The following is a 25,668-nucleotide window of genomic DNA, read 5'->3' as shown; positions in this document are numbered from 1 at the left end:
AATAGTACGTGAATATGGCCATGAAGTTTTAAGATTGCCACCATACCATTGTCAGTTTAATGCCATTGAGCTTTTATGGGCAGGGTCAAAATCTTATTATGAGAAGCATGTGGGTGCTGGGCTTAGATCTGACCAGGTTGAAGCTGTTTGGAATGAGGCATTGAATCACATCACAAAGGAGTATTGGCGGAAATCAGTGGATCACACAGAAAACATTATCAGAACCTGGTGGAAGAGAGAAAAAGTACTCGATATTCAAGTTGAACCATTGATCATTGCTCCATTTGAAAAAGATTCGGAAAATGACGAAATGTTTTCCGACTCTGTTAGTGATAATGATAGTTATAATTAGTTTCTTTTTTTAGTCAAATTTGTTACTTCATTTTTACACATTCACTTAAATCTTCAGTCTTCGGCTTCTTCCTTTTACACTTTGTTTCCTGCTTGGAAATAAGATTGTTCTTGTTTTCATATACAACCTTTTGCACCATTCTTAAACTAACTCCAAGCGCCTTAGCTACTTCTTCTTATACATTCTAAGCAATCCCTTATTTTCTTTTTCGTTATTAAAATAATTAGTTTTCTTTTTGCATTTCGTTTATTATTTAAGTATGATTAAAAAGTACAATTTTTTTTTAAAAACAAAGCGAAGTAAATATATTGGTGAATGCGCTGGGAGATAGATATGCCCGGCGCATTCTCCATTTTTTTAATAGTTATTTTCAATCTTTTTTTGCCTTGTAATGTGTAAATAAATAAATATTCATAAGAAAACGACATTTTAAAGAACTGTCGTAGGTCCCCTCGTATTTATCTTTTTAAAAAAAGCTAAGTAAATAAATTGGTGAATGCGCTGGGAGATAGAAATGCCCGCCGCATACACCAGTTTTTTCTTAAGTTATTTTTAATCTTTTTTTTTGCCCTGTAATGTGTAAAACAAAATTGTCTTAAGAAAACGGCATTTTAAAGAACTGTCGTAGCTCGCCTCGTATTTATCTTTTTAAACAAAGTTAAATAAATGAATTGGTGAATGCGCTGGGAGATAGAAAGGCCCGCCGCATTCACCAGTTTTTTTTTTAGTTATCTTTTATCTTTTTTTGACTTTTAACTAATATAAAAGAAAAGATAACACAACTTTTTTCATTTTCTGTGCATGAACGTATAGATTGGGTCGAACGACAAATAATAAATCATAAAATTAAAATGTCACTTTAAAAGTGAGATTGTAACATGAACTTGCCTTTAAACAAAGAAAGTAGTTTTCTGGTCTCTGACTGCACTGCATCACACACAATACAAATTAATTGTTTGTCATTATACCAAAATGTATAGTTTCCCAATAATTATTACAAAAAAAACACAATCACACATAAACAAAGAAGAAGACAAGATCAAATAATCGTTAAAAATTAGACGCTGTGCCCTGAAATCGACAAATTAGTATGTTATGCACATACATAGGGTCATGCTAAATCGTATACTAATTTCTCAAAAATTTAGGTAACAACCATTTTTAAATGAAATATGTACAATTTTATGAAAGGCTAGGGAGGCATTTTTGCTCTCATAAAAAAATATAAAATGCTTAGATTTAGATATTATTGCGTAAAGAAAAGTTGTTATTGAGAATTCCGTCTATTTCGGACAATTTTTCAAAAAAGAAAAGTAAATATTATGTCTGGCAACTTAGCAGAATATCGGGGATTCTAGGCATATACCGATGAGGCGTATACCCAACGGGCTTTATACTTGTGAAAAAGCCCAATGGGCTTTTTCACGTCATGAAAGGAAATAACCAACGTATGTTTTACATGTCGAATCTCGGATACGTAGTATTCCGCAGACATTTTTACGGCGTTAAAGGCATCACGTCAGTTAATAATTATGATCTAAGGTGTATACGCTGCTTTAATATGTCACATGACGGTGTTCTATGTACTGTCAAACTCTCAAGGAAATAACATTTTGGCAGTCACTGATTTTTCAATTTGATTCATATTACGTGGTGACCTTTGAACCCGCACGATAAGAGCGAAGGCGACTATAAGTGGTACCAGTGTGCGACAGATGACTATTACACTAGTTCACGGTAAGCCCCGATATTCCTACAGTCAGGATTTTGTTGAAAGAGCTCCCCTTTATAGTTCAACAGATATAGACCCCACTTGTGATGCATTCTATAAATGTTTTTTAACAATATTAAATAAATGGGTTCCCAAGTATACTCCAAAGCGTAAAAATGTTTATCTTCCTTGGTATAGTAATGAAATAATAAAAAATAATAAACTACATTGTAGATATTATAGATCAAAGGATAATACGTCAAGTTTTCTACATTAAGAACTAAAATAAAAAATTATATCATATCATAGCAGCACACAAGGAATATCAAACTGAAGAGCAAATAAGCGATGATCTGAACAAATTCTGGACTTATATAAAGTCTGAACGTTCCACTTTTAGTCTAGTTCCACTATTATTGATATCCAATCTTTCTCAGAAAATGAAGTTTTTCGCACCTTAAAATCCATGGAAAATAAAATGACAGAGATTGTGCTGCTGTTCTTGCCAGGCCTCTTACTTTTCTTTTCAATCTTTGGAAACTCAATCTATTTCTAAGATCTGGAAGCGCTTAAGAATAAGTCCTATTTACAAGAAATCTAAATGAATGGATGTCATCAACATAGCTTTCTCAAAGGACGTTCAACAACAACGAATCTCGTAATTACATCTGAACTGATCGCGAAAACTTTGGACTCCTCTTGCCAACTAGACCTAACATATACTGACCTATCTAAAGCCCTTAATAAATTGGATTATGACATTTTGTTGACTAAACTTGAGACTTTTGGTTTCTCTAATAATCCTTAAGCTTTTAGAATCATGGCTTTCAGGACGATCTCAGTTTGTATGTGTAAATGACGTTTTGTCAAGCGACTCTCAAATCTCTCAACGTCCGGCGTTCCTCAGGGATCGGTCCTTGGTCCTCTATTGTTCGACACCTTTATTTAATGATATTATTGTATGCCGATGACCTCAAGCTTCTCCGCCGTATTGACTCTTCTGACGACTGTCTTACCCTTCAAGAAGATCTAGATATTCTAATTACGTGGTGTTCAAACAATCTGCAAATGAACATCGACAAATGTCAAGTACTTTCTTTCACATCAAAAACTAATCCAATTCTCTTAACACACTATCAATTACACAGCGCTAACTAGATCTGACTCTTTTCGTGAGCTGGGCATAATCTTTGATTTTAACCTAACATTCACTAAGTACTATGAAACAATAATGGCTGAAACAACTAAAATCCTCGGTTTCATTTAAGTTAGAGAGTAAATTTCAACCAGTTAATGTAAGTGACAATGTTTTATTAAACATACCGGAGGTAGATCGCGGACATTTAACTGCTAGCAATGTTTTAGTCGTAGTTGTGGGAAAAACTAATCAACGTTTGTTAATTCTGGGAACCAAAAAGGGAAGATTAATTAATTTCAGTTATCACCTTCGATATTTTTATGTACAGCAAGAAGCTATGTTGTCTTCTGGCTGTCATGTGCATGTGTGCAAATTTAATTTATTATGTAATTGTAAATGCCATAATAGCACTCATAACATCTAATGTATGTCTCTAATTTTTCATCATCAGGTTAAACATACCTAATTTTTTAGTTATGTTTGGCCTATTTTTCCTTTTTTGTATTATTTTTATAATATTACTATCAAACACATACCTAATGTAATTATGTGATTGGTAGCTAATAATAAACAAGATAAGAAACAATTGAAGTAAATGTATTTTGTTATTAAAAAGATTTCCTGAGTGAGGCGCACTGAAACGAACCAAAACTTTATTTGCATTGTAGGTAACTTAATTTAGCCACGACGCGTTCTAGTCAATTGGGTTTACTCAGTGCTCGAAAATTATCTCCCATCGCATTGGGATACATTTGTACATCAATAACGCGTTGTGGGTACAAATTTCGGGCAGTGGACGATTTCGGAGATTGCGAATAACAGATACATTAAATGAATCTTTCATTCCAAATACATTTCCTGATTACCTTTACCTGACAATTTTACCTTTTATTTTACAAGCAATTATTGTTCCGGTTCATAAGACTGCAGACTGCGGCAGTCCTTTTAAATTTTAGACCAATAGCTCTCCTCCCTAGCATATCTAAGATTGTTGTCTTAAGAATGATGGGTCTTTTGGAGAGATTTAACATTCTAAGCTCGGAACAATTTAATCTTTAATAGGTCAAGAGCATGGGTAATGCTATTTTTGATCTTCATTTTCTCTATGACAGATGACACCACCATCTGGCGTGGAATCACCATTTGGCATGGAAAACACATTGACAAACTGAAAATGTCTCTGGATGCTGACTTACTTATGATTAAGTGGTGCAATGCAAATCCACTTTGTTTGAATATGTCGAAAATAAATCTGTTAAATATCAAATGTTCAATGAATTCTGTCGCTATCAATAAAGAGCCAATTTGAACTCAATAAGTTCCTAGGATTGACAATTATTGATTGCAGCCTCAAATTCCGGAAAGACATAATTAAAGGGTGCAGTAAAGTGTCATCAACTTAGACGCGATGGCAAAAGATGCATATCATTATCCTTTTGGAGTCACATCTTTGCTATAGGATTTGTTTTTGGGGCTCATGTGCCCATTATCTCTTTAAGACAGTATTAGTTCTGCAAAATAGAGCAATTTGAGCCCTTTATACAGTAAGAAGTCGTGCATCTTGTCCGAGTCTATTAAATAAATAAATATTATTAAACTATCTCGTTTCAATATTTGCCTTACTTTGGAGAAGAAAATAAGTAATATTATCAAAATAATAAGATCTAAAATTGTGTATTTTTTATACTAATTAACCTTTTTTAATAAAATAGCTACTATTCTTTATTTAATTAGTAAGTTTCATTTAGAATAATTTTCAAGCCAACCCTATTCCCTTTATTATCCCTTAAAAGCGTTGGATCTTGCACAATGTGGCTTAATGGTCTAATTGATTTATAGGAGGAGTCAAGTTGATTTCTAGGAGTCAATGGTATATCTTTCATTCAAATATAAAAAAATATTCAATCACCTTCATATTCAAATAAGAAAAGCTAACTTTTATATTCGGTTTAAAAAGCATTTAAAAAGATTATTAGTTACTATGATGTTTTGTCCTAATTACTCTGTTGAGAGCAATAAAGCTAGTTTTGAATTTGAAAAAAAATCTATCTTTAATTAATGAACTCACCATTAGGCTTATCGTCTCTTCTTCCACCTCTATCCCTTGCCCTCCTCTCGCTTTCTTTCTTTTCCATCTCCTTTAGTCTATCCCGCTCTCTTTGCCTCTCCTGGCACCTCGCTAACGCCTCCTGTCTCTCTTTCTCTCTCTCATCCCTAATGCGTCGCTCCTTTTCCCTCTCACGTTCCCTCGAATCCCTTCTGGGTTTGTCGCGAGGTTTTTCGGCCGGACGATCTTTTCTGTCCCGAGATCTCGCCCTTTCGTCCCGTTTATCGCGGGATCTGTCGCGTTTCGACGATGTGGACGTGGCTTTACTGCGGCTACCCGAGCGTTTTCTGTCACGAAAATTCGTAGGTTCCGGTGAATCACGTCTTTTAGGGTCTTTTGTGGATCGACTGTCTCGTTTGGGCGATCGAGAGTCTTTCTTTTTGTCTTTGTCTCTCTCGCGCTCTTTTTCACGCTGTTTGGCACGTTCTCGTTCTCTTTCGCGTTCACGTTCGCGCTCCTTTTCTTTTTCTCGTTCACGTTCTCTTTCCTTTTCTTTTTCTTAAAAAAGAAATTTAAGGTTAAAAAATACACATATAAAAACCTTTAAAAAAATTTGCTTCTTGTTAAGTGAGTCGGATTGGAGGTCAAATAAAACTGAGGGAATAGATTTTATTAATGCCAACATTTCGGCCTATATCAGACCGTCCTCAGGGCACTACAATATTAAGATACATGACTAACATATTTGTACTACAAATATAACGAATATAACACACTTATTAAAAAAGATTAAAAAAATTTGCAAAACAGTGCATTCATGATGCAAGGAACAAATTCATTTAAAATTCAGGTGTTTTTTTCTTTTATTTTTCTGACACGTCGATTAGTATTATCACTTGCGCGTTTTTTGTAATACAAATTTAATATATAGGGTATCTCAACTAAAAATTATGTCGTCAACATTAATTTTTATAAAAAGCAACAACACAAAACACGAAATCTACAGCACTACATAAAACATTTAATAAAAAGACGAATGCTACGGGTTTCGTCAGACCTCTAATAATTATGATGATGTAACACGAAGAAAGTAAAATTCAACAAAAAACTTACCACAAAACACCTAACATATAAATAAATAAAGCTTCCAAGAGAGTTGCACTATCTATGCCCAGTGGCGGCTCGTGAGTTTTTGGAAAGGGGAGGCTAAAGGATAAGTGCAGATAGAAAGCCCGCAGGCGCCCCGCCTTGCATGCAAACATTTTGCATGCCACGCCCACTTTTTACCCAATTCTCGTTAAAAGTTAGTCTTGAAAATCGTTTTACAAGTCGTGTTCGATTTTACTTTTAATATTGCCTATTTTAGGTATCCTAATGTAATAATAATTATATATACATAATTAATATTGTTAAATATTTAATTATTAGGTACTTTTTATATATTATTTTTGAAATATTTTTTTAAAAAACAAGAAATATAATAAACTTTTCTCAGTCAACAATTCATACTTTTTTTGGGCCATACAAAATTAGCAGATTTCTAAAAAAATAGTTATATTTAATATTGGACCTAAAAGTATATTTTATTGACCAGCAAGAACCAGCGCGGAGGTGAGAGTTAAGTCTTGCCAGGAATAGGAAGGGATAAGGAAATAGGAATATGGTTTATGAAATAAACAAAAATAAGGTATACGTTATATGGGACTAGAAAAATAGGATAATAAATAAAAAGAAGAATTCTATCATCAACTGAAACCATATAATGGTTTTATATACAAAAATAAAACAAAACGTAAAAATATTTGCCTTGGTAAAAACTTTGGTTAGTTGCTTATATTGCAGATAGCAGAATATGCTCTAAAAGTTTATAAAAAATAATATTTACATATTTACAAAATTATTCTATAAATAAAAAAAAACTCGACTCTAGCAAAACTATGTAATGGTTTTATATACAAAATATAACAAAAACGTAAAAATATTTTCCTTGTTAAAAACTTTGGTTAAGTAGCTTATAATGTAAATAGTATAAATAAGCTTTAAAATAATATATTATACAGGGTGATTCATTAATATTGCACGAAAATGAAATGCCGGTTTTTTTGGGTTAAATTATGACGAAAAGTTCCTATAAACATATGTCCGAAAGTGCTTCGTTTCCGAGATACAGGGTGTTCAAATTTTCTTAAAAAATCGATTTTTTATTAATATCTAAGAAATGCCTTTGCTGTTTGCAATGTCATTCACACCATTTCTGGATATCTTAATGATGTATCTTTTTGACATATGACAGTTGATTTGTTATTCCAGGGACGTGCCCACGGGGTAAGCGGGTTAGGTTTTTTGTACAAAAAATAGCACCTAGTAGATTTTTTGAACCTCCTGTACATTTTTTGGATGACGCAACTAAAGATGGAATTGTTTCAACTCTTGGGTGTTTTTCGTATCTCCCTCCGTTTTCGATAAAAAAATTAAGAATTGCTTTTTTGCATCCCTCTGTAAAAATACAAGTAAATGCTTTTAAATCACGCGAAAGCAAAGAAATAATTTTCTTCCTAAAATGTAATACTTACCTATTCATAGTGTCGAATATCAAGTACAGCATTAACAACTGCTGATCTAAAAAATACTGCGGAATGTTGAAATTGTAAATACGTATTAAACAAAATTTAGTAAATACTATTATCGTTTTAGTTTTTGTCGCATTCTTTTCGTTGCTTTGAAAATGCAATAAATAAAATACCAGTTCATTTAACATTACTAGGTGTGGCTCAGTGATAAGGTGTTGTTTTTTTCCTGTCAAGTAGACAATTTCCTCATTTTTGTCTAAAATGGAGTACACTTATAGTGAAATGTGCGATATGCACTTTGTGTATGGTCTTGCTAATGGTAATTCACAAGCAGCGAGGCGTATTTACGCGGACAAATACCCTAACCGAGTACTTCCTAATAGTCAAATGTTTACTCGCCTCCATCAACGTCTCAGAGAAAGTGGAAGTTTTAAAAAACTTACAGTCGACAATGGACGACCCCGCACAGTTGCAACCGCAGAAGCTGAAGAAGCAGTGCTCCACGAAATCGAGGATAATCCTTCAACGAATACAAGACAGATTGCTGCCACTTTAAACATTAGTCAGCCAACAGTGTTTAGAATACTGAAAAATCAGCTTTTGTACCCGTATCACATCCAGCGGGTACAAGCACTTTTGCCAGACGACTATCCTCATAGAGTGACTTTCTGTCGATGGTTACAACAAAACATTGTAGAAAATCCTCCTTTTGTATCAAAAATACTTTTCACGGACGAAGCTAATTTCTCCAGGAATTCGATAATGAATTTCCATAATAATCACATTTGGGCAGATGAAAATCCACATGGAATAAGTGAAAGTCGCCATCAACACCAATTTTCACTGAATGTTTGGGTTGGAATCATTGAAGACCATTTAATTGGTCCTTTCTTTTTGCAACAAAGGTTAAGTGGAGAAGTGTATCGGCGTTTTCTTCAAGAGGAGTTGCCAACACTATTAGAAAACGTCCCGCTTGACTTAAGGTACCAAATGTTTTTCATGCATGATGGCGCTCCGGCGCATTTCAGCTTAATTGCTCGACAGTATTTAGATAGAGTATATCCCAATCGTTGGATAGGTCGTGGAGGTATACAACCCTGGCCTGCGCGATCTCCCGATCTAAATCCAATAGACTTTTTCCTCTGGGGCCACCTCAAGCAATTAGTTTATACCACCCCCATCGAAACTGTTAAAGAATTAAGAAATCGTATTATTGCAAATTGCGATATTATTCGAAACACGCCAGGGATCTTTGAATGTGTTCGCCAGTCAATGCGTCGCAGGACAGACGCATGCATTGCAGTTGGAGGAACTCATTTTGAACAACTCTTATAGCGTACGTTTCTTAGTCCATAGCTTTTCATTACCTTCATCAATTTACTAATGTTTATTCTAAGAATTTAATTAATGTACCTAAGTTTAATTAAAACTATTTTTCAACAGGTAGTACAGTTAATGTCATGTCAAAATTCCAAATTACCGTATTTACTATTCTTCACCCTGTAAATCGATAAGTAGGCATTTTATTATGTTTATTCAAGTTTTTTCAAACGTTTGCATTAAACTAATTTTTTTATCAAAAACGGAGGGAGATACGAAAAACACCCAAGAGTTGAAACAATTCCATCTTTAGTTGCGTCATCCAAAAAATGTACAGGAGGTTCAAAAAATCTACTAGGTGCTATTTTTTGTACAAAAAACCTAACCCGCTTACCCCGTGGGCACGTCCCTGGAATAACAAATCAACTGTCATATGTCAAAAAGATACATCATTAAGATATCCAGAAATGGTGTGAATGACATTGCAAACAGCAAAGGCATTTCTTAGATATTAATAAAAAATCGATTTTTTAAGAAAATTTGAACACCCTGTATCTCGGAAACGAAGCACTTTCGGACATATGTTTATAGGAACTTTTCGTCATAATTTAACCCAAAAAAACCGGCATTTCATTTTCGTGCAATATTAATGAATCACCCTGTATACATACATACACACATACATATTTATGTACAAAAAATATTTTATAAATAAAAAACTCTGTTCTAGCCAAAACCATGTTATAGTTTTATATGCTGAATAGAACAAAAGAAAAACATATTTTCTTTCGAAAAAACTTTGGTTATTATTGCTTTATGTCACAAACAAATACTTAGTAAGAATAGGTTTTAAAACTCTAAAATAAAAATATAATATACATGTTTATGTCCAAGCGAATAAGATAATACTTTACTATGTACAATGTATACATTATAGTCATTATACATCAGTTATTTTTTTGTTGTTTTTTTTTTAATTTTTTTTCTGTGGACTCTACTCTGGTTTGAAAATTAAGGGAATTCTTCGGTTTTTCATATTAGCAAAGAAGTCTATAACTTCGTCATAAAATTTGTCATTTTTTGTAATTTCTTTTATATATTCTTTTTCGATTGAAAGAAGAGATATATTACTTAGTCGCATTTGGGTCATGGAATTACGGCTATAACTTTTAATTCTTTTGAGTGCTGAAAAATTTCTTTCCACAGATGCCTATGTTATGGGTATAGTCACAGCAATGTTAATAAATGTATACAGCTCTGGCATGCACTCATTTAAATTATTTTCAAACATAAAACTTAATAATTCAGATGGAGACTTACAACTCTGAAACATCTGAGGGTCACTGTAGGTTACAATTAATTCATTTTTTAATTGAATGGGATCAAAAAACGGATACTGGTTTACTAAATTATCCAGTAATTTTTGGGGAAAATCTTTGGAGTAGGATGGAAGTTTTTCGAACATTAATAGATCAAAGTAATTTAATTTACTAAGATCGCTGAATCTAACCTTAATTTGTTCAGTTATTGTGTCCATTATTTCAATATAGATTTGTCTATAATTTTGTCGCAAATCGGGTAAGTCAAAATTAGATTTTCGTTTTTTTACTGGCGGCTCAACCTTAACATCAAGTTTTTCAAAAATGCTATTAAAATACTGCTCATCATTTCTAAACTTTTGCAAAATTTCAGTCAAATTATTTAATCGATTTTTTGAAAAATTAATGTCTGAAGATTTATTTTGAAGAATTGAGAAAACCACGTCAGTTTGCTCAAAAACTAGTTTAAATGTTTCAAGCAAAAAAGAAAATTTATGGTCTGTTAAAATATACTTGGAACCCTTTGCCTCCTTGATACTTTGGTCGTCAAAGTTTTAAAATCCTCACTGTTTAGAATAAAATCAAAAACATCTATTAATTTTTCCTTATTTGTATGCACTGAAAACACAGATCTTGATGTAGAATTCCACCGTGTAGCAGCAAAAGTAGGCATTCGGCTACCGCAAATTTCATTTAGGATGTGACTTCTCTTGGTGGAGTTGGAGAAAAAGGCAGAAAATCCTGACAAGTTAGAGAAAAAAATACGACAGTCTTTAATATTATTGCATGCCTTGCTTAAAACTAAGTTTAGTGCATGGGCATGGCAATGCGTAAAAAGTGCATAGGGCGCTATCGATTTAATTTTAGCTTGCAAGCCATGACTGCCGCCACATCATATGTTTGCGCAATTAGCTTACGCCCGAAATCAAATTTGTCGCATGTATTAACCAGGAGATTAAATAAATCGTCTGCAGTCCGCCCAGATGAAACATCATGAAACCCCATAAACCGTTCTACTACCTTGCCGTCTTTGACATACCTAAAAACAATCGAAAGTTGGGAATTACAAGTAATATCCGTAGTCTCGTCTATTTCCCATGCAAAAAAAGGGACTGCTTGAATTTCTTGGAAAATATGCTAATCGACATGTGACAAACTTTCAATGATTTCATTTTGAATCGTATTTACCCCACAACGTCAAAAGTTCTTTATAGTTGCCACGATTAATCGACTCTTCGGTCTCATCATGTCCGCGAAAAGCTACTTTTTGTGAAGCTAAATAAAGAGTAATGTCAACAAGCCGCTTTAAATTTGACCGGTTTTCACGTACTTGATTGTTAAAAGAAATAATGGCTTCTTTTTGAGCATTATCTAAAGTAGAAGCAATATTTTGTTTTCCAAAAAGCCTTAATTTACAAGACGAAGAAATGTGCTCCTTTGATTTTAAATGTCTTTCAATGGACCGAGGCAAATTTTTTAAATCAGAATATCCAGTTTTCGACCACGTAGAATATTCAGTTTGGACAGAAAATAACAGACAAGCCCAGCAAAAAAGCTTTTCTCTTTTAACCGATCCGGTCAACCAATCATATTTGCTGTACCAAGTCAAATTAAACCCGCGATTTTGTCGATTGTCTGCAGATCGCAATGAAATTAAATGGGGCTGAGGCCTGTCCAAAGTCTTAATAACATAATATTTGGCATCAAAGCTTAATGAACTAAAATTGTTTAATAGCAGCCGGTCTATTAAATCTTCAGCTTGTTTGATTTGATTTTTCCATCTTTCATCTTTCAGCAAACAAACATTAGAAATGATATGATGATTAATAAAAGAAGCCATTAAATAAAAATATCTTACCTTGCATCACTTAAATACACATAATAATAAATTATTAAACACGATAAATACCTTAAATTAAGTACCAAACACTAACATAGAGGAAAATCCGGCCGCACAATTAAATCGATGTATCGACAAATCAAAACTTGTCAAAATTCGCGGGCAAAAGACACGACAATCACCGAAATCAAAACGACTGAAAACTGCTGAAAATTAAAAACAAAAATCAGGTTAATCAGATGATCGGAGACTAGCCTCCCTTGACGCCTTATTTCGCGCGATGAAAACGGCGTTTGTCGGCGCCAAATCGAGTGCACGGCCCGTTGGATTTTGACCGCTGGAGGAGGCTTGCCTCCCTTGCTACGTATGGCTTTTCCTATTTCGTAATGTATCGCGTTCTCCCACACGTTCTGTGTCGATGTGGATGAAGCCGGATAGCTTTCTCTCTTTTCTTACAACTATTTAAAAAAGGATGCGAGTCGCGGCGAATTAACAGTATGATGGCTGGTTCGCGCTATATTGGTGTATTAGAAGCTATAGAGTCGGTACTTATTATTTGGAAAAAAAATATTTTTTTTTTATTTTTGTTAAATATTTTTATTATTTCATTACAATTTGATGGGAAGGCCTCCCTTGCCTCCCCTGACGAGCCGCCACTGTCTATGCCTAAAGAAATTAACTAAACGATCAAATTATTTTAGGCTATTAAAAACTAGGTGACCATCAAATTCGAACCTTTCATTAACACAGATCTGGGCTCTTGAAAGCTTTACTATAAATTGGATTCTCTCCAGCAAGTCTATTTTTTTTTACTTTTATTGAACTGGTGAAGTACTTTGGTATTTTGACTGTTAGGAAAATTATTCTTGGAGTCAAGGAGATGATTAGCAAAGACGATCCTCAAGACAAAAAGATAGAAATCCTCCTACAAGACTAGCTGACGTAAACTGCAGGGCATTCTTTACACCTAATCGCATAAACTTCCGGAGAATATATCGGGGGTAGTTTATCTTTAGTTTTAATTAAGTGGCTTTTTAATGAAATATTGAATATTATAAGATCTGTATATTATAATATTTATGGAAAAAAATTTTACTTTTTATGTAAGTTCAAATTATATACATATTTATCAATTTGTTTCAAACTATGATCTTTTGAACCTTTTTTTAAAATTTTTAAAATTATTTTTAATAAGTGTGTTAAATCCGTTGATGTAGTGCAGATGTGTTAATAATGCATCTTGTTATCTATATTAAATTTTATTTTAAAACATTTTAAAGTTAAGGAAAAAAAGTATTTTATAATTTAAAAAACCACCAATTAAATCCATTTTAACCCCCTCAGGATGGTCTATAATATTAGGCCAAAGCTTCGGCATTAAAATAAAAAAACGAGTTTTATTTGACTCCACATCCAACTCACTTAACAAGAAGCATAAAAGATTTTTGGATCACCAAAAACAAACAACTTAAAAAAATAAAGTAAAAGGATACCATACCTCTTTCTTTTTCCCTTTCGCGTTCTTTTTCTTTCTCCTTTTCCCTCTCCCTCTCGCGCTCTTTTTCTCTTGAAGCTTTCGGACTGGGCGTCCTGTGTCTGTCCTTGTTTTTATTGTCACTAGATCTACTCAAAGGTCTAGGTGATTTGCCTTCAGACAGATCTTTCTTTGGAACGGTTTTCAATTTTAATGGTGGAGTTTCGCTTTTTTTTCTAGACCGCACCGGCGAGGGCGACTTTGCTACTTGTGATTTTGCACTGAAATATTGAAAAAACAAATTGTTATGACCAAAAATTAGACATTAAAAATTAGGATAGTTTTTCTGACCTTTGGGAGATGTTCTTTGCTTTCTTGCTCTTCTCCTTTGAAGCCCCTTTAGAGCTCGCTTTAGTTTTTTTAACTTTACTCCTGCCCCTCTCTTCTGAACTGGTTGAATTTGTGCGTTTTCCTTTGCTTTTCTTACTTTTTTTAGGGTTCGCTTCCACTGAAGAGGTGCTGCTAGACGTTGAATCATCACTACTTGAACTAGACTCACTTGTAGATGAAGTAGACTCAGTTGATGGACTAGAGTCTTTTTTCAACTTTTTTTCTTTCTATGTGGATAAACAAGCCTTGTTCATTACAGAATATGTGTTTTTTTTTTTAAATAGTTATAGATGGCTTTAGAAATAGCCTAAATATCAGATAGAATCTCACTAAGCACCTAGACTATAATGTAGACATTTGTATGTGCCATAAACTTAAAAGTATATAATATTTTCAATAGTAAACTATGTAGTATTTTACAGATCTACTTGATCTATTGATCTAAGCAACAATAAAATGACTGATAAAAATTACAAATACATGCAAAAAATTTAAAAAAAAACATTTTTAACCATTAATGAATTCATAACTGATTGCATTTTTCAAAAATTGTTTGCCTACTATGCTTCTTAAATTGATTTTTCTAGCCTCCGATTTCATTAGATAATATATTATATGCTTTTAAACCAATATAATTAATGTAGTTAGCATTCAAATTATTATTACTAAGGCGAAGTGGAATTTCTTTATCATGTTGGACTTTTGTGTTGTGATTGTGTGTCCTAGTAGTGTAAAAAGTATTAGATGTTCATGTATGTAATTACAAATGTTAAACACTTACATGGATCTTATATTTCTAATATTTACATTGAAAAGATGTTCTATCAGGTACAATCAATCTTTTCTAACTTGTATAAAGTATTTTTATAGAGTCCTCCCCAAACCAAAATACCATATGTCACAACAAATTCAACTAGTGATTTATAGGCTGCAACTGTATTAAAATATGTTATTTCTTTAATACATAATCAATATGATGTTGATCAGTTATAATTTACAAATATTTAGAATGTGCTGCCTTTTTGATACTATATGTTCTAATAGCAATGGAGCTATGTACGGGCCAAATTGTCTTATAAGAAAAACAATAAGGACCTTTTTCTTGCCTGTTTTTTTTTAAACTTTAAACTTAATTTACAATTTTGAACCCTGATATAATAAGTGGAGAACCATCAGCATAAGAAATGACTAAGCCCTCAATTCTCAAGTTCAACAATAAATTAATATACATTATGAAAAATATTGGATCCAAAACAGTTTCCTGAGGTACACCAATTTTAATTTCTTGATAATCACTGAATACTTTATTCAATTTAACCATTTGTAATTTTTCTGAAAGATAGTTGTTGAACAATTCATATGGTGTTCCCCTAATTCCAAAGTTTTATAAAATTTAAAGAAGTTTAACTATTAAACACTTGTTTAAATTCAAGTTAATAGCTACGTCATTTATTGTACATAGTATTTATTATACTACATCCCACCAGCAAACCAGATAAATTATTCGATTTAATAATTTTATTATTTTGATTTAAAAAATGTATTAATCTGTTCTTGATGCATTTTTGCTAGAAGTTTTGCCAAATTATTGATAAGACTTATTAGGCGATAATTATGAATATCAATTTTTGTACCTAACCTGGTATTTGCATAAGTGATTCATATATTTCTGAAAATTGTTCTCTTGTTACATGTGCTTTTATGACATGTAATAAGAGAAACATTTTAACATTATGCATGGAAACATGTTTAATTAATCAATTTTTTGTAACAGGAAATACATTAAATTTTTAACTGAGAATTCATTGCAGTGTTTTTCTTGGGCAGTGGGAATTATATTTTCCATTTCCAGAACTTTGTTTATATAATGACTATTACAGAAATTAGCCATGTCATACAAATTATCAAAACTAAGACCATTAAGTTGCGCATTATTTCACATAAATTTTTGTATACAGGGTGAAACAAAAAAAAGATATGACGTCATCGGTCATTTTTTTAAATGGAATGCTATATTTTTTATTGCATTTATGAAATATAGGCGAAATTCCAAGCAAGTTTCGTATAACACACCTTATCTCAAAACTCAACTGTTTCCGAAATATTTACATTTAAATAACAAGAAACCAAATAAGTACGTCGATTTACAAATTAAGGTAAAATCGAGGATAATAATGTTATAAACACCGCCAATTGTTTCTATTTCCATATTACACTTGTAAAGAATCTCCATTTTCGAATGTCACTGTCAGTTCGAAAATTAATAGTTTTTATCAGAATAAATTATGGCTAATTTAACGGAAACCCAACGAATTGAAATTTTGATGATGGTAGGGTACGGGGATCGAGTGCGCACGCAAAAAGAAGTAAGTGAACTGTTTAATGCCAAATACCCAAACCATCCTATTACTCAGTCAACGGTTAGTGGAATTGAGCACAAATTCATAACTTCAGGTCATGTTAAGGATTTACCAAGATCAGGTCGTCCAAAAATTTCTGAAGAAACAAAATTAAACGTTCTGCTCTCCATCGAAGAAAATCCAAACAATGCAACTTCACAAATTTCAGTTGATAATAATATAGCCGGAACGTCAGTAAGATGCATCTTAAAAGCAAATGAATACCACCCTTATTAAATTAGACTAATACACGAATTAAATGAGGACGATCCTGATCGAAGAAACCAATTTTGCGAGCAAATTATGAACATTTGCAATAATAACCGTCAGTTTGTGTTACGAGTTTTGTTTTCGGATGAAGCAACTTTTTGTTTAAACGGTGTCGTAAATCGGCAAAATTGTCGGTACTGGTCAGTGTCACAGGCAGTTATCTGGGAAAATGTACCGGAAAATTTGGCACTCTATTAATGACGCAAAATAGTATGATTTATGATGTTTTGTACAAGCGGTTACGGATGAAATTCGTTAAGCAAAGCCGGAAACTCAACACCAATCGAGCGAAGCAATCCCAATCAATCGGTCAACATTTACCTCTGCTCTGTTGCTATACGAATAGTAATTATGACATCACGGACTCGGGTATTACTTGTCTCTCACCACTTTGAGAAGCCAAATAATAATTAATAAACGCGGCTACTGCCTGCTCTACAAAACACGAAGAAAGATAGTGTCCAAGCAGTAGTTTTCATCAATCAAACAATTAAACGGAACGGTACGGCCGCGGACAGAGCAGAAAATAAAAAGTCAATAATAAAAATTATTAATTAAATACAAAATAAATCCGCAGTGAGTGTTTCTCTGGTTGCAAACAACAATGTAACTTTTCGCGAACGGAACTAATGAAACGTTGGTTTAATCACCTGTTTACTACCTGCCCTACAAAACACGAAGAAAGATGGGCCCAAACAACAGTTTCAAAATTAAATAAAACGGAAGGGGACGGAACGATATCAATAGCAACGGATTCGATAAAGATCTTAATACGCGAGCTTGGAAGCGGCCGGTCAACTGTCAACAGGTGGCTTTTACCTAACCCAATTCACACTGTCAACGTCAAAACAAAGTTTTAATGTAAATATTGAAAATTTAACGATATTGAAATACGGAGAAAATACTGGTACTTCGCTCGAAAGGTATGGTACGACCTTACTGCGACGAATGTGTCACCTTGGTGGACCTGAACCTTTTTATACCCATCGCAGGAATTTGGATGCCGACGACTCACGAACATCCTCGGAACCAATCGATGGATAAAAATGCAATTGGGAAAACTTAATGAAAATAGAGGTTTTCCTCATGAAAACGGTACAGATTTATAGGCCATGACCTTATATGGTAAACAAACTTACTTTCAACTCTCAAAACCGGGTATTTCTAGGTGAAAACAGCGGGACAAAAACTGGCCACATGTGTACAAGAATGCCAGCTTTTCAGGAAAACCGCAGGAAACTGAATCATGATTTATATCATATTTTGCCACACCAGGCATGCCCTTTCATTTAACAGAGCTTCCCAAGGTAGGTAAACCTTGAAACTTGCAAAATAGAACATGTAAACAATGCAACAGCATGAAAGGAAAATTTCATGAAAATAACCGGAAACTGGAAGCATAGTGATGAAAACCCTCTCAGTTTTAGGCATTTATGGTTCTTTATTATCCTAAGAATAACCAGGGCTGAAAACAATAAGGCCAGAGACTACAACATAATCAACGGAAAACTAAGCATAACCTATAAGAAATCGAACCTTTCCAGAATACTATCAGGCTAGAAACCTCTTTAAGTTGGTTTCTTTATGTATGTTTACAATTATAAACCCCTCATGACTTTAAAATACGGTAAAGCTTAAAATGTATCTTTTTGTTATGTAAATTATAAATTTAGAGGTTAAAATGTTAATGGAGCAAAATTATCTAAGTTGTCTTATAAAAGACTGCCTGGGCTTACCCTTATTACTATAAAATAAAGACAAAATCTTGTGACTTCATTACAGTATTACATGACTTTCTAAACCGCCTTCCTTTCTGCCAAGAAGTAAATGGGGATCAGTTTGAACACTTGATACATTATAAACTGTGAAAACATAAGAGTTTTCACAGTTTATAACATTTTATCCTCCATTTTATCTTAATTTGTAAATAGACGTACTTACTTGCTTTTTTGTTGGTTAAATGTAAATATTTCTGAAACAGTTGAGTTTTGAGATAAGGTGTGTTTTACAAAACTTGCTTGGAATTTTGCCTATATTTCATAAATGCAATAAAAAATATAGCATTCCATTTAAAAAAATGACCGATGACGTCATATCTTTTTTTTGTTCCACCCTGTATACAAAAAATTATGTGAAATAATACGCAACTTAAAATAAAAATCGCCGGTTCAGGCGTTTTCTCAAAAAATCATGTCTTTAATTTTTATCGAATTTATGTGGAACTTTAGGCGGTCACTGTATAATAGTAATGGTTTTGTTTATGAATAAGTTGATTGAGATATCATTTATATTTTAATTCTAACTGTGCCAAAAATATTTTCATAAATTAAAGCAATTAATTTAATATTTAACACTGTATTACCTTTTTAGCCTTATGCTCCATTTTCATCTGTAATTCCAACTCTCTCTGCAATTCCTGTCTTTTTCTCTCTAGCACATCAGGATCTGCATCTTCCAAGTCATCTGGGTCCAAATACTCCCACTGTTCTCCGGTTTCTGGTGCAGATTTCTTCCTGTGCTCCTTTCCATGCCTTTTAGACTTTGAACTGCTAGGATCGTTTTGGATTTTGGCTGCTCGTTGTTTGGAGGGTGAAATTAATGTGTGTGTCTTTGAATATTTACAACCTGAATAGAAAAATATTATATCTAGTTAAAACCTATTCAAAACATGTGTCAAAGTCAAATATCTCTTTGTTGTTATCTAACATTAACATGTTTTGTTTTTTTTTAGAAAAAGAGGATAGTTAGACATACAGTAGAAGACTGGTTTGTTATTTTTGAACACTGAAAGATATAGGCTATGCTTTTCTTCCTTAGAGATACTACTAATAATAACAATAATATTGCACATACAGAATTTCTAGGAAGGATATACATAGATCCTAAGTTAACCAAGAAATATCACATAGAACCTGTATTCAAGAAACTGATAAGTAGTGTATATTCTGTATTAAGAAACCTAGTGAAGTGTGTCTTGGCAGAAACACTGAAGTACCTTACAACATGGATTTTTTTCTGGTTGATCTGTACACACTAATTTATTTTTTGTTTATTTGTCAGTTATATTAAGCAATGCTTTATAAATAACATGAAGGTAAATTCAATTTACACAAACTTCATTAATGTGTTTGATAGTCAGTCATGATATACTACTGAATAAACTTTCCCACTATAGCATATGTAGAGCTCTCTTTGTGAACTCTCTTCGCTTTTTTTATCTAAAGTTTTTATAGTGTAACTTCAGGTGTTCCTTAGGGATTACATCTGGGACCTCTTTTGTTTTGCCTATTTATAAAAGATCTAATAAATTCAATATACTTCGTTATACTAATTGCTGATAACATGAAACTTTGTCATCAAATAAATTATTTAATTATTTTTATTTTATTATTTGACCTAATTATATTGCATCTAAACACTATTTTCATTTGGTCAATAACATCTCTCTTAGTGTATCCAAATGCTACTTTGTACTTTAGCAGAATAATACAATCAAAGGCCTTGATGTTTACTTAGATACTCAAAACACTAAACACATTAATGTGTGCAGAGGAAATAATAATAATAATAATAATATAATTGTACAATTGTGAAAAGAGGCAAAGTCCAGATGTAGAAAATCTATACAAATAGGTTTTATCTACCCTGCTCTACTTAACCTTAGATATCCATAGTATTTTAATTCAAGAGAAAAATCTGATCTGCCAAAACATAAATAAATATATATTATCAATAGGGCACATAAGTAGTTGTACAATTTAATGAAATGAAGGAATGGAATGGCACAGACTAATTTTAAAATAGCAAATAGAAATGGGACAGATTTAAAAAGTTTAAAGAAAGAAAATTTTGAAATATTAAAAGTGTTATTATAGGCATATTTTTTATTCAACTCTCCAGCTTGAAATAATAATTAAAGATTTTATGTTTGAAGATTCGTGGCTCCAAAATCTTGAAACAATCGGCAATAGAGTTGTAAAGCTTTGAAATATTATAAAAAAAACTCCATTCATAAATAGATGTTTGATGTAGAGGAAGTGTTATCATACCTTTAAATCTAATATTTATATTATGTACATGTGATCTATAAATAATTTTATTAAAAAGATATATAGGTGTCTTATAAAATAATAAATAACCTATTATAAAAAGATGCACAGTGCACTGTACAGTTGGTCTCCATTTTAACCCAGTTTGTTGCAAAGTTTATAAGAAATTCTTTCATATTTACGAATTCCATAGATATACCACAAACTCCTTGTATATGGTTTTTTTTTGTATCAAGCAGGAATATTTATGGAATTTGTGTCAAGCAGTTTCCATAAACAACATCCCCATAGTCAAACACAGACAGAACGAGAGCTTTACATAAAATTTTTTTTAATCCCTGTGATAGATTGAGTCGATTGCTATATAATAATTTAAGTCTAAGGTAAGCTTTTTGGATACAATGAGATACTGCTGACCAAACCACATTTGACTGTCAAAATTGATTTTTTATATTTTCCTTTTAGTTCTAAAGACACATCACCTACCCTAACATTAATTTGATTTTTAATAATTTGTTCATCTTTTTTTTTTTAAAGATAGAATGAAGAATGAATTATAGAAAAATAGAAACATAGAATTCTGAGATTCAAAGAGTTAGTAAAGATTTTAAAAATATACTTGCTATAACAACTTTGTATATAGGTCAGATCTATATTAGAGCTCTCATTATCAGGAATGTCAAACCATCTAGAGATGGTACAACAAAAGTTTATTTAATATGTCAAGTGTAAAAAAATTTTCATGCCGAGGTATTTCACTTAATGTTGAGTAAACTATGTCATATCTTAATATAGTTTATAAAAAGTCCTGATTTTTGTCTTTATTTAACCTTCATGGTGGTCAAGCCTGACAGACTCTTAATCATCTTCTTCATATACTAGGTCTGACAGTTAGACCTGATATTGGTTTTTAGCCTGGTTAAGAGAATATCAATTAATTTATATAAACATTGTAAGAACTTTGATAGACATAGGCTTAAAACTTTATTTCATAAGAAAATCTTAGATTACTTTGTGTAATCTTGTTGTAAAATATTACAAACTTTCAAAATAAAATATGGAAATTATTAAAAAAATATTAATAAAATTAATAAAAAGAAATATTATTAATGTCAATGCAAGTTGTTTCTGCAACTTTAAAATTCAATTATTTGAAAACCTCTAGATACAAAGCAACGAATGAGGATATAATATAATATGAAGAATAAAATAATGTGCTACTTGACCCCCATTCTCATTTAAATTCTATGAAGTGTATGTTTGATGTTTAACAGCAAGAACCATATTAAGAGTGGAAGGTTTTTAAATTAACACTGAATGTCATATTAAATACTGCCAATACAATCAAAAAATTTTAAAAAAATATTAAAGACTGCTTATACAAGAAATCAACAAACTACGAAATGAGGTTATGTTTTATGCTCAGGCTTATCAAAAGAGGCCTATGTTGGATTGGTAGCACAGAGAGATGTTACTTTTTAAAAACTGTAGACTCAATTTAGAGGTAGACAGAGTGCTTACCTTTGCCATAGGGACAGGTTCCAGTTTGGGCCCAAGGGTGGCAAAATTCCTTTAGAGCAGTGATGCCCCCTTGAATCGATTTTATCCCTAGACGATCAAAAACGCTAGGGCGACTCTTGTTTGGTGCCTGGGACTTGCTCTTTTGGGTGTTCAAGCTAACTGTTATTTTCCTTTTGATTTTACTAGACATTTTCACAAAATGTTTTTTGGCTTGTTGTCCCACGGGCGTTGTACCGTACCATATTTACAATGAGGGTTTTTTGTGACGCGATTATTTTAAGCTGAAAAGCACGTTTTTATGCATTAACACTAATGAAAAGCCGGAAAATCAATAGAAAATTCAAGGCTTTGAAGCACAGAACACAAATATATAGCTTTGAAGGGTGATGTTTGAGAAAACATACGTGACATTAACATAAGGGTTTTGACAAGTGACATTGCAGGAAAACCATGCAGCGGTGTTGCCGGATTTTTAATTTAGCCATATTTTTTGACATTTACCAAGTTTATCCGACCACCTTAAAGTGGTTTAGTGGATATAGGTTTAATATAATTCACATGTATGTACAGGGTCTTTCCCCATATATTGACCCCCCTCCTACAGGGATAATGCGAAAAGCTAAAAAAAAAAATTAATACAAAACTTTTGGGGTTTTACTTTAAATTTTTGAATCCGATGTCAACATTTTTTTGTTTCGTTTAGAAACGTCAAATTTTGACAGATGATCAGTTTTTTCTTATGGAACACCCTGTATATGACTTCATAGTTAAAAATAGCCGAATTTTCTGATTTCAAATATATATAGTTTAACTATGTTTTATTAAACCGTTTCGGAAATATCGGGCTCCAAACTTTAAAAAAATAATATATTGAAGATCTTGGTAAGCGCTGCATTGTTATTGTTAGGCGTTTTTTTTTAAGATAAATGAATTGAGTAGAAACAATAAAAACAGAAGATTTATTATTACTAAGGTGATATTTACCATCTTTTTGTTGACAAGGATTCATTATTTTAACAATTGTTAAACTTTAATTTAGACGTAATTATAACTATAACTGCTCTATATGACCACCACCATTATCAATACAGTTTATATAATCCTGTTCAATTTTGTGTATTGTATTCCTTATAAATTGTCTATGATTTTGATTGATATCATCTATCGCGGTAATAATATTTCTGCGGAGCTCCTCGACATTTTCAGTTCTCTGTTCGTAAACTTTATTTTGAAGGTAACCTCACAGAAATGAATCAAGAGGTGTCAGGTCTGGACTGTTTGGTGGCCAACGAATTGGCCCAGTTCGTCCAATCCACAGGTTATATCTTTCATTTAAAAATTTCAAAACAGGTAACACATTATGCGGTGGGGCACCATCTTGATGCCAAACTATTTGATCGTATTGCCTTATGGGTAGATCTTCAAGTTTAGCTTCAATTTGAAAAGTAAGCATCTCTAGGTATCTCTCTCCCGTCAAGTTGCCGTTATAAAAAATAGGTCCTATGACCTGGTCATTTAAAATTCCACACCATACATGTAGAGATTGCCGCCCTTGAAACTTAATTTCCCTTGTTATTCGGGGGTTTCGGCGAACATTTTTTCGATTGTAAATGCCCGCGGTTGTAAAGGTGCACTCAACATTTTTTTAAAAAAAGTTATTATCTTCTTCTTTTAGCACTAGCATCACTTGACAAAATTCCACCCGTTTATTTCTTTGCTCTACACTTAAAAGTTTGAACAGGTAAAATTCGATAAGCAAAATATTTATACTTTTTTAAAGTTGAATAAATTTTTTTGGCCGATTGATCAAAGTAAATTCTGGCATCTTCTATGGAATGATTTGGGTGTTCTAAAAAGAAATTCAACATTTTTGATGGGCAATTTGAGGGAGACAAAGGCCCGAACATGATAGCGTAGATCTAAATGTATTCAAAAATTAGTAAAAACTTACCTACCTTCGAAATATAGCAAAATATGTAATTCTTCTTCTGGATCGACAAGAACTGTCCGACGTTTTCTTCCTAGAGTTTTCCTGATGCAAAATGCTCGTTTTATATTTTTAAACGTATTTTTTGCCGGATTGGCACCTAAAGGAAAGGTTCGACGATATTCCTCTCTGGCTGCATTTGCGTTATTATTATTTTTATAAAATATACGGACGATGTCACATTTTTCTTCATCACTGTACGGCATTTTTTAACATTTATGGGTCAATAAATAAGAAATGACAATGTCATCTGAATGATTTGTTTTTTAATAAATGTTAAACAATAACAATGCAGCGCCTACCAAGATCTTCAATATATTATTTTTTTAAAGTTTGGAGCCCGATATTTCCGAAACGGTTTAATAAAACATAGTTAAACTATATATATTTGAAATCAGAAAATTCGGCTCTTTTTAACTATGAAGTCATATACAGGGTGTTCCATAAGAAAAAACTGATCATCTGTCAAAATTTGACGTTTCTAAACGAAAAAAAAAATGTTGACATCGGATTCAAAAATTTTAAGTAAAACCCCAAAAGTTTTGTATTCAATTTTTTTTTTAACTTTTCGCATTATCCCTGTAGGAGGGGGGTCAATATATGGGGAAAGACCCTGTACACACGTAAACCGCTTAAGCAAGCGTAATTCGGTTTAGCTTAAATCGAATTAAGTAATGGCGTTTTCGACTGGCTGCACTAAGCCGCACTCAATGCGAACTAAAGCTTCATTCTAAGGCGAATTTCGAGGTTTTTTGACAGAATGTTTTAAATCTAAGATCTAAAAATATTCGCGTTGGGAAATTACTTAAATTTAGGAACTTTTCTGCGATTTTGATGATTATCATGGGAAATATCATAATTTAGAATTATTATTTGTTGATGTTTTGTGTTGTGTTACGACTGTTACTGTTAGCCGATGAATGCTCATATTTACTATAATTATTATTTACGAAGATATTATTATGTAATTTTCTTAATTCATTTGTTTCGTAAAAATCATATACCTGTCACTCCCTGGAGTCTCATCCTCAGTCTGCTCTGAACTGTCTGCCTAAAAATGTTGGCACAGGGAGCTAATTTTGATCATTTTCTCACAAATGTCACAATAAATATATAAATCACCAGAAATTATTATTTATGGCCTTACATAATGTACTTTATGTTACTTGGGTATTACCATCTAGGTCTTCGTATTCCATTATTGATTATTGTTCCTGTACTTTGAGAATATGGGAAGATGCGCAACCTTACGGGCAAAATCTTGCCACTAAAAGCTGCTGG

At 32.6% G+C, this 25,668-nt stretch overlaps 1 protein-coding gene across 2 annotated transcripts in view; it reads right to left on the bottom strand.

The window, feature by feature from the left end:
- The window catches only part of LOC126740607 (zinc finger CCCH domain-containing protein 13-like), a 66,757-nt gene extending 43,944 nt beyond the window's left edge, over positions 1 to 22,813 (bottom strand). Inside the window, exons 1-5 of one of the 2 annotated variants that reach the window (XM_050446719.1) lie at positions 22,401 to 22,813; positions 19,193 to 19,455; positions 14,123 to 14,388; positions 13,796 to 14,052; positions 5,270 to 5,776 (exon numbers count right to left, since the gene is read on the bottom strand). In XM_050446719.1, coding sequence (XP_050302676.1) covers positions 5,270 to 5,776; positions 13,796 to 14,052; positions 14,123 to 14,388; positions 19,193 to 19,455; positions 22,401 to 22,590 — 1,483 coding nt within the window. In that variant the 5' untranslated portion in view covers positions 22,591 to 22,813. Of the gene's footprint in view, positions 1 to 5,269; positions 5,807 to 13,795; positions 14,053 to 14,122; positions 14,389 to 19,192; positions 19,456 to 22,400 lie in introns of both variants that reach the window. The other variant, XM_050446709.1, reaches the window with a different exon arrangement.
- Between the last annotated feature and the right edge of the window lie 2,855 nt (positions 22,814 to 25,668).

This window comes from Anthonomus grandis, chromosome 1 (genome assembly GCF_022605725.1).
Source record: "Anthonomus grandis grandis chromosome 1, icAntGran1.3, whole genome shotgun sequence".
Lineage (NCBI taxonomy): Eukaryota > Metazoa > Arthropoda > Insecta > Coleoptera > Curculionidae > Anthonomus > Anthonomus grandis.
This window is presented reverse-complemented; position numbering and strand designations above follow the sequence as displayed.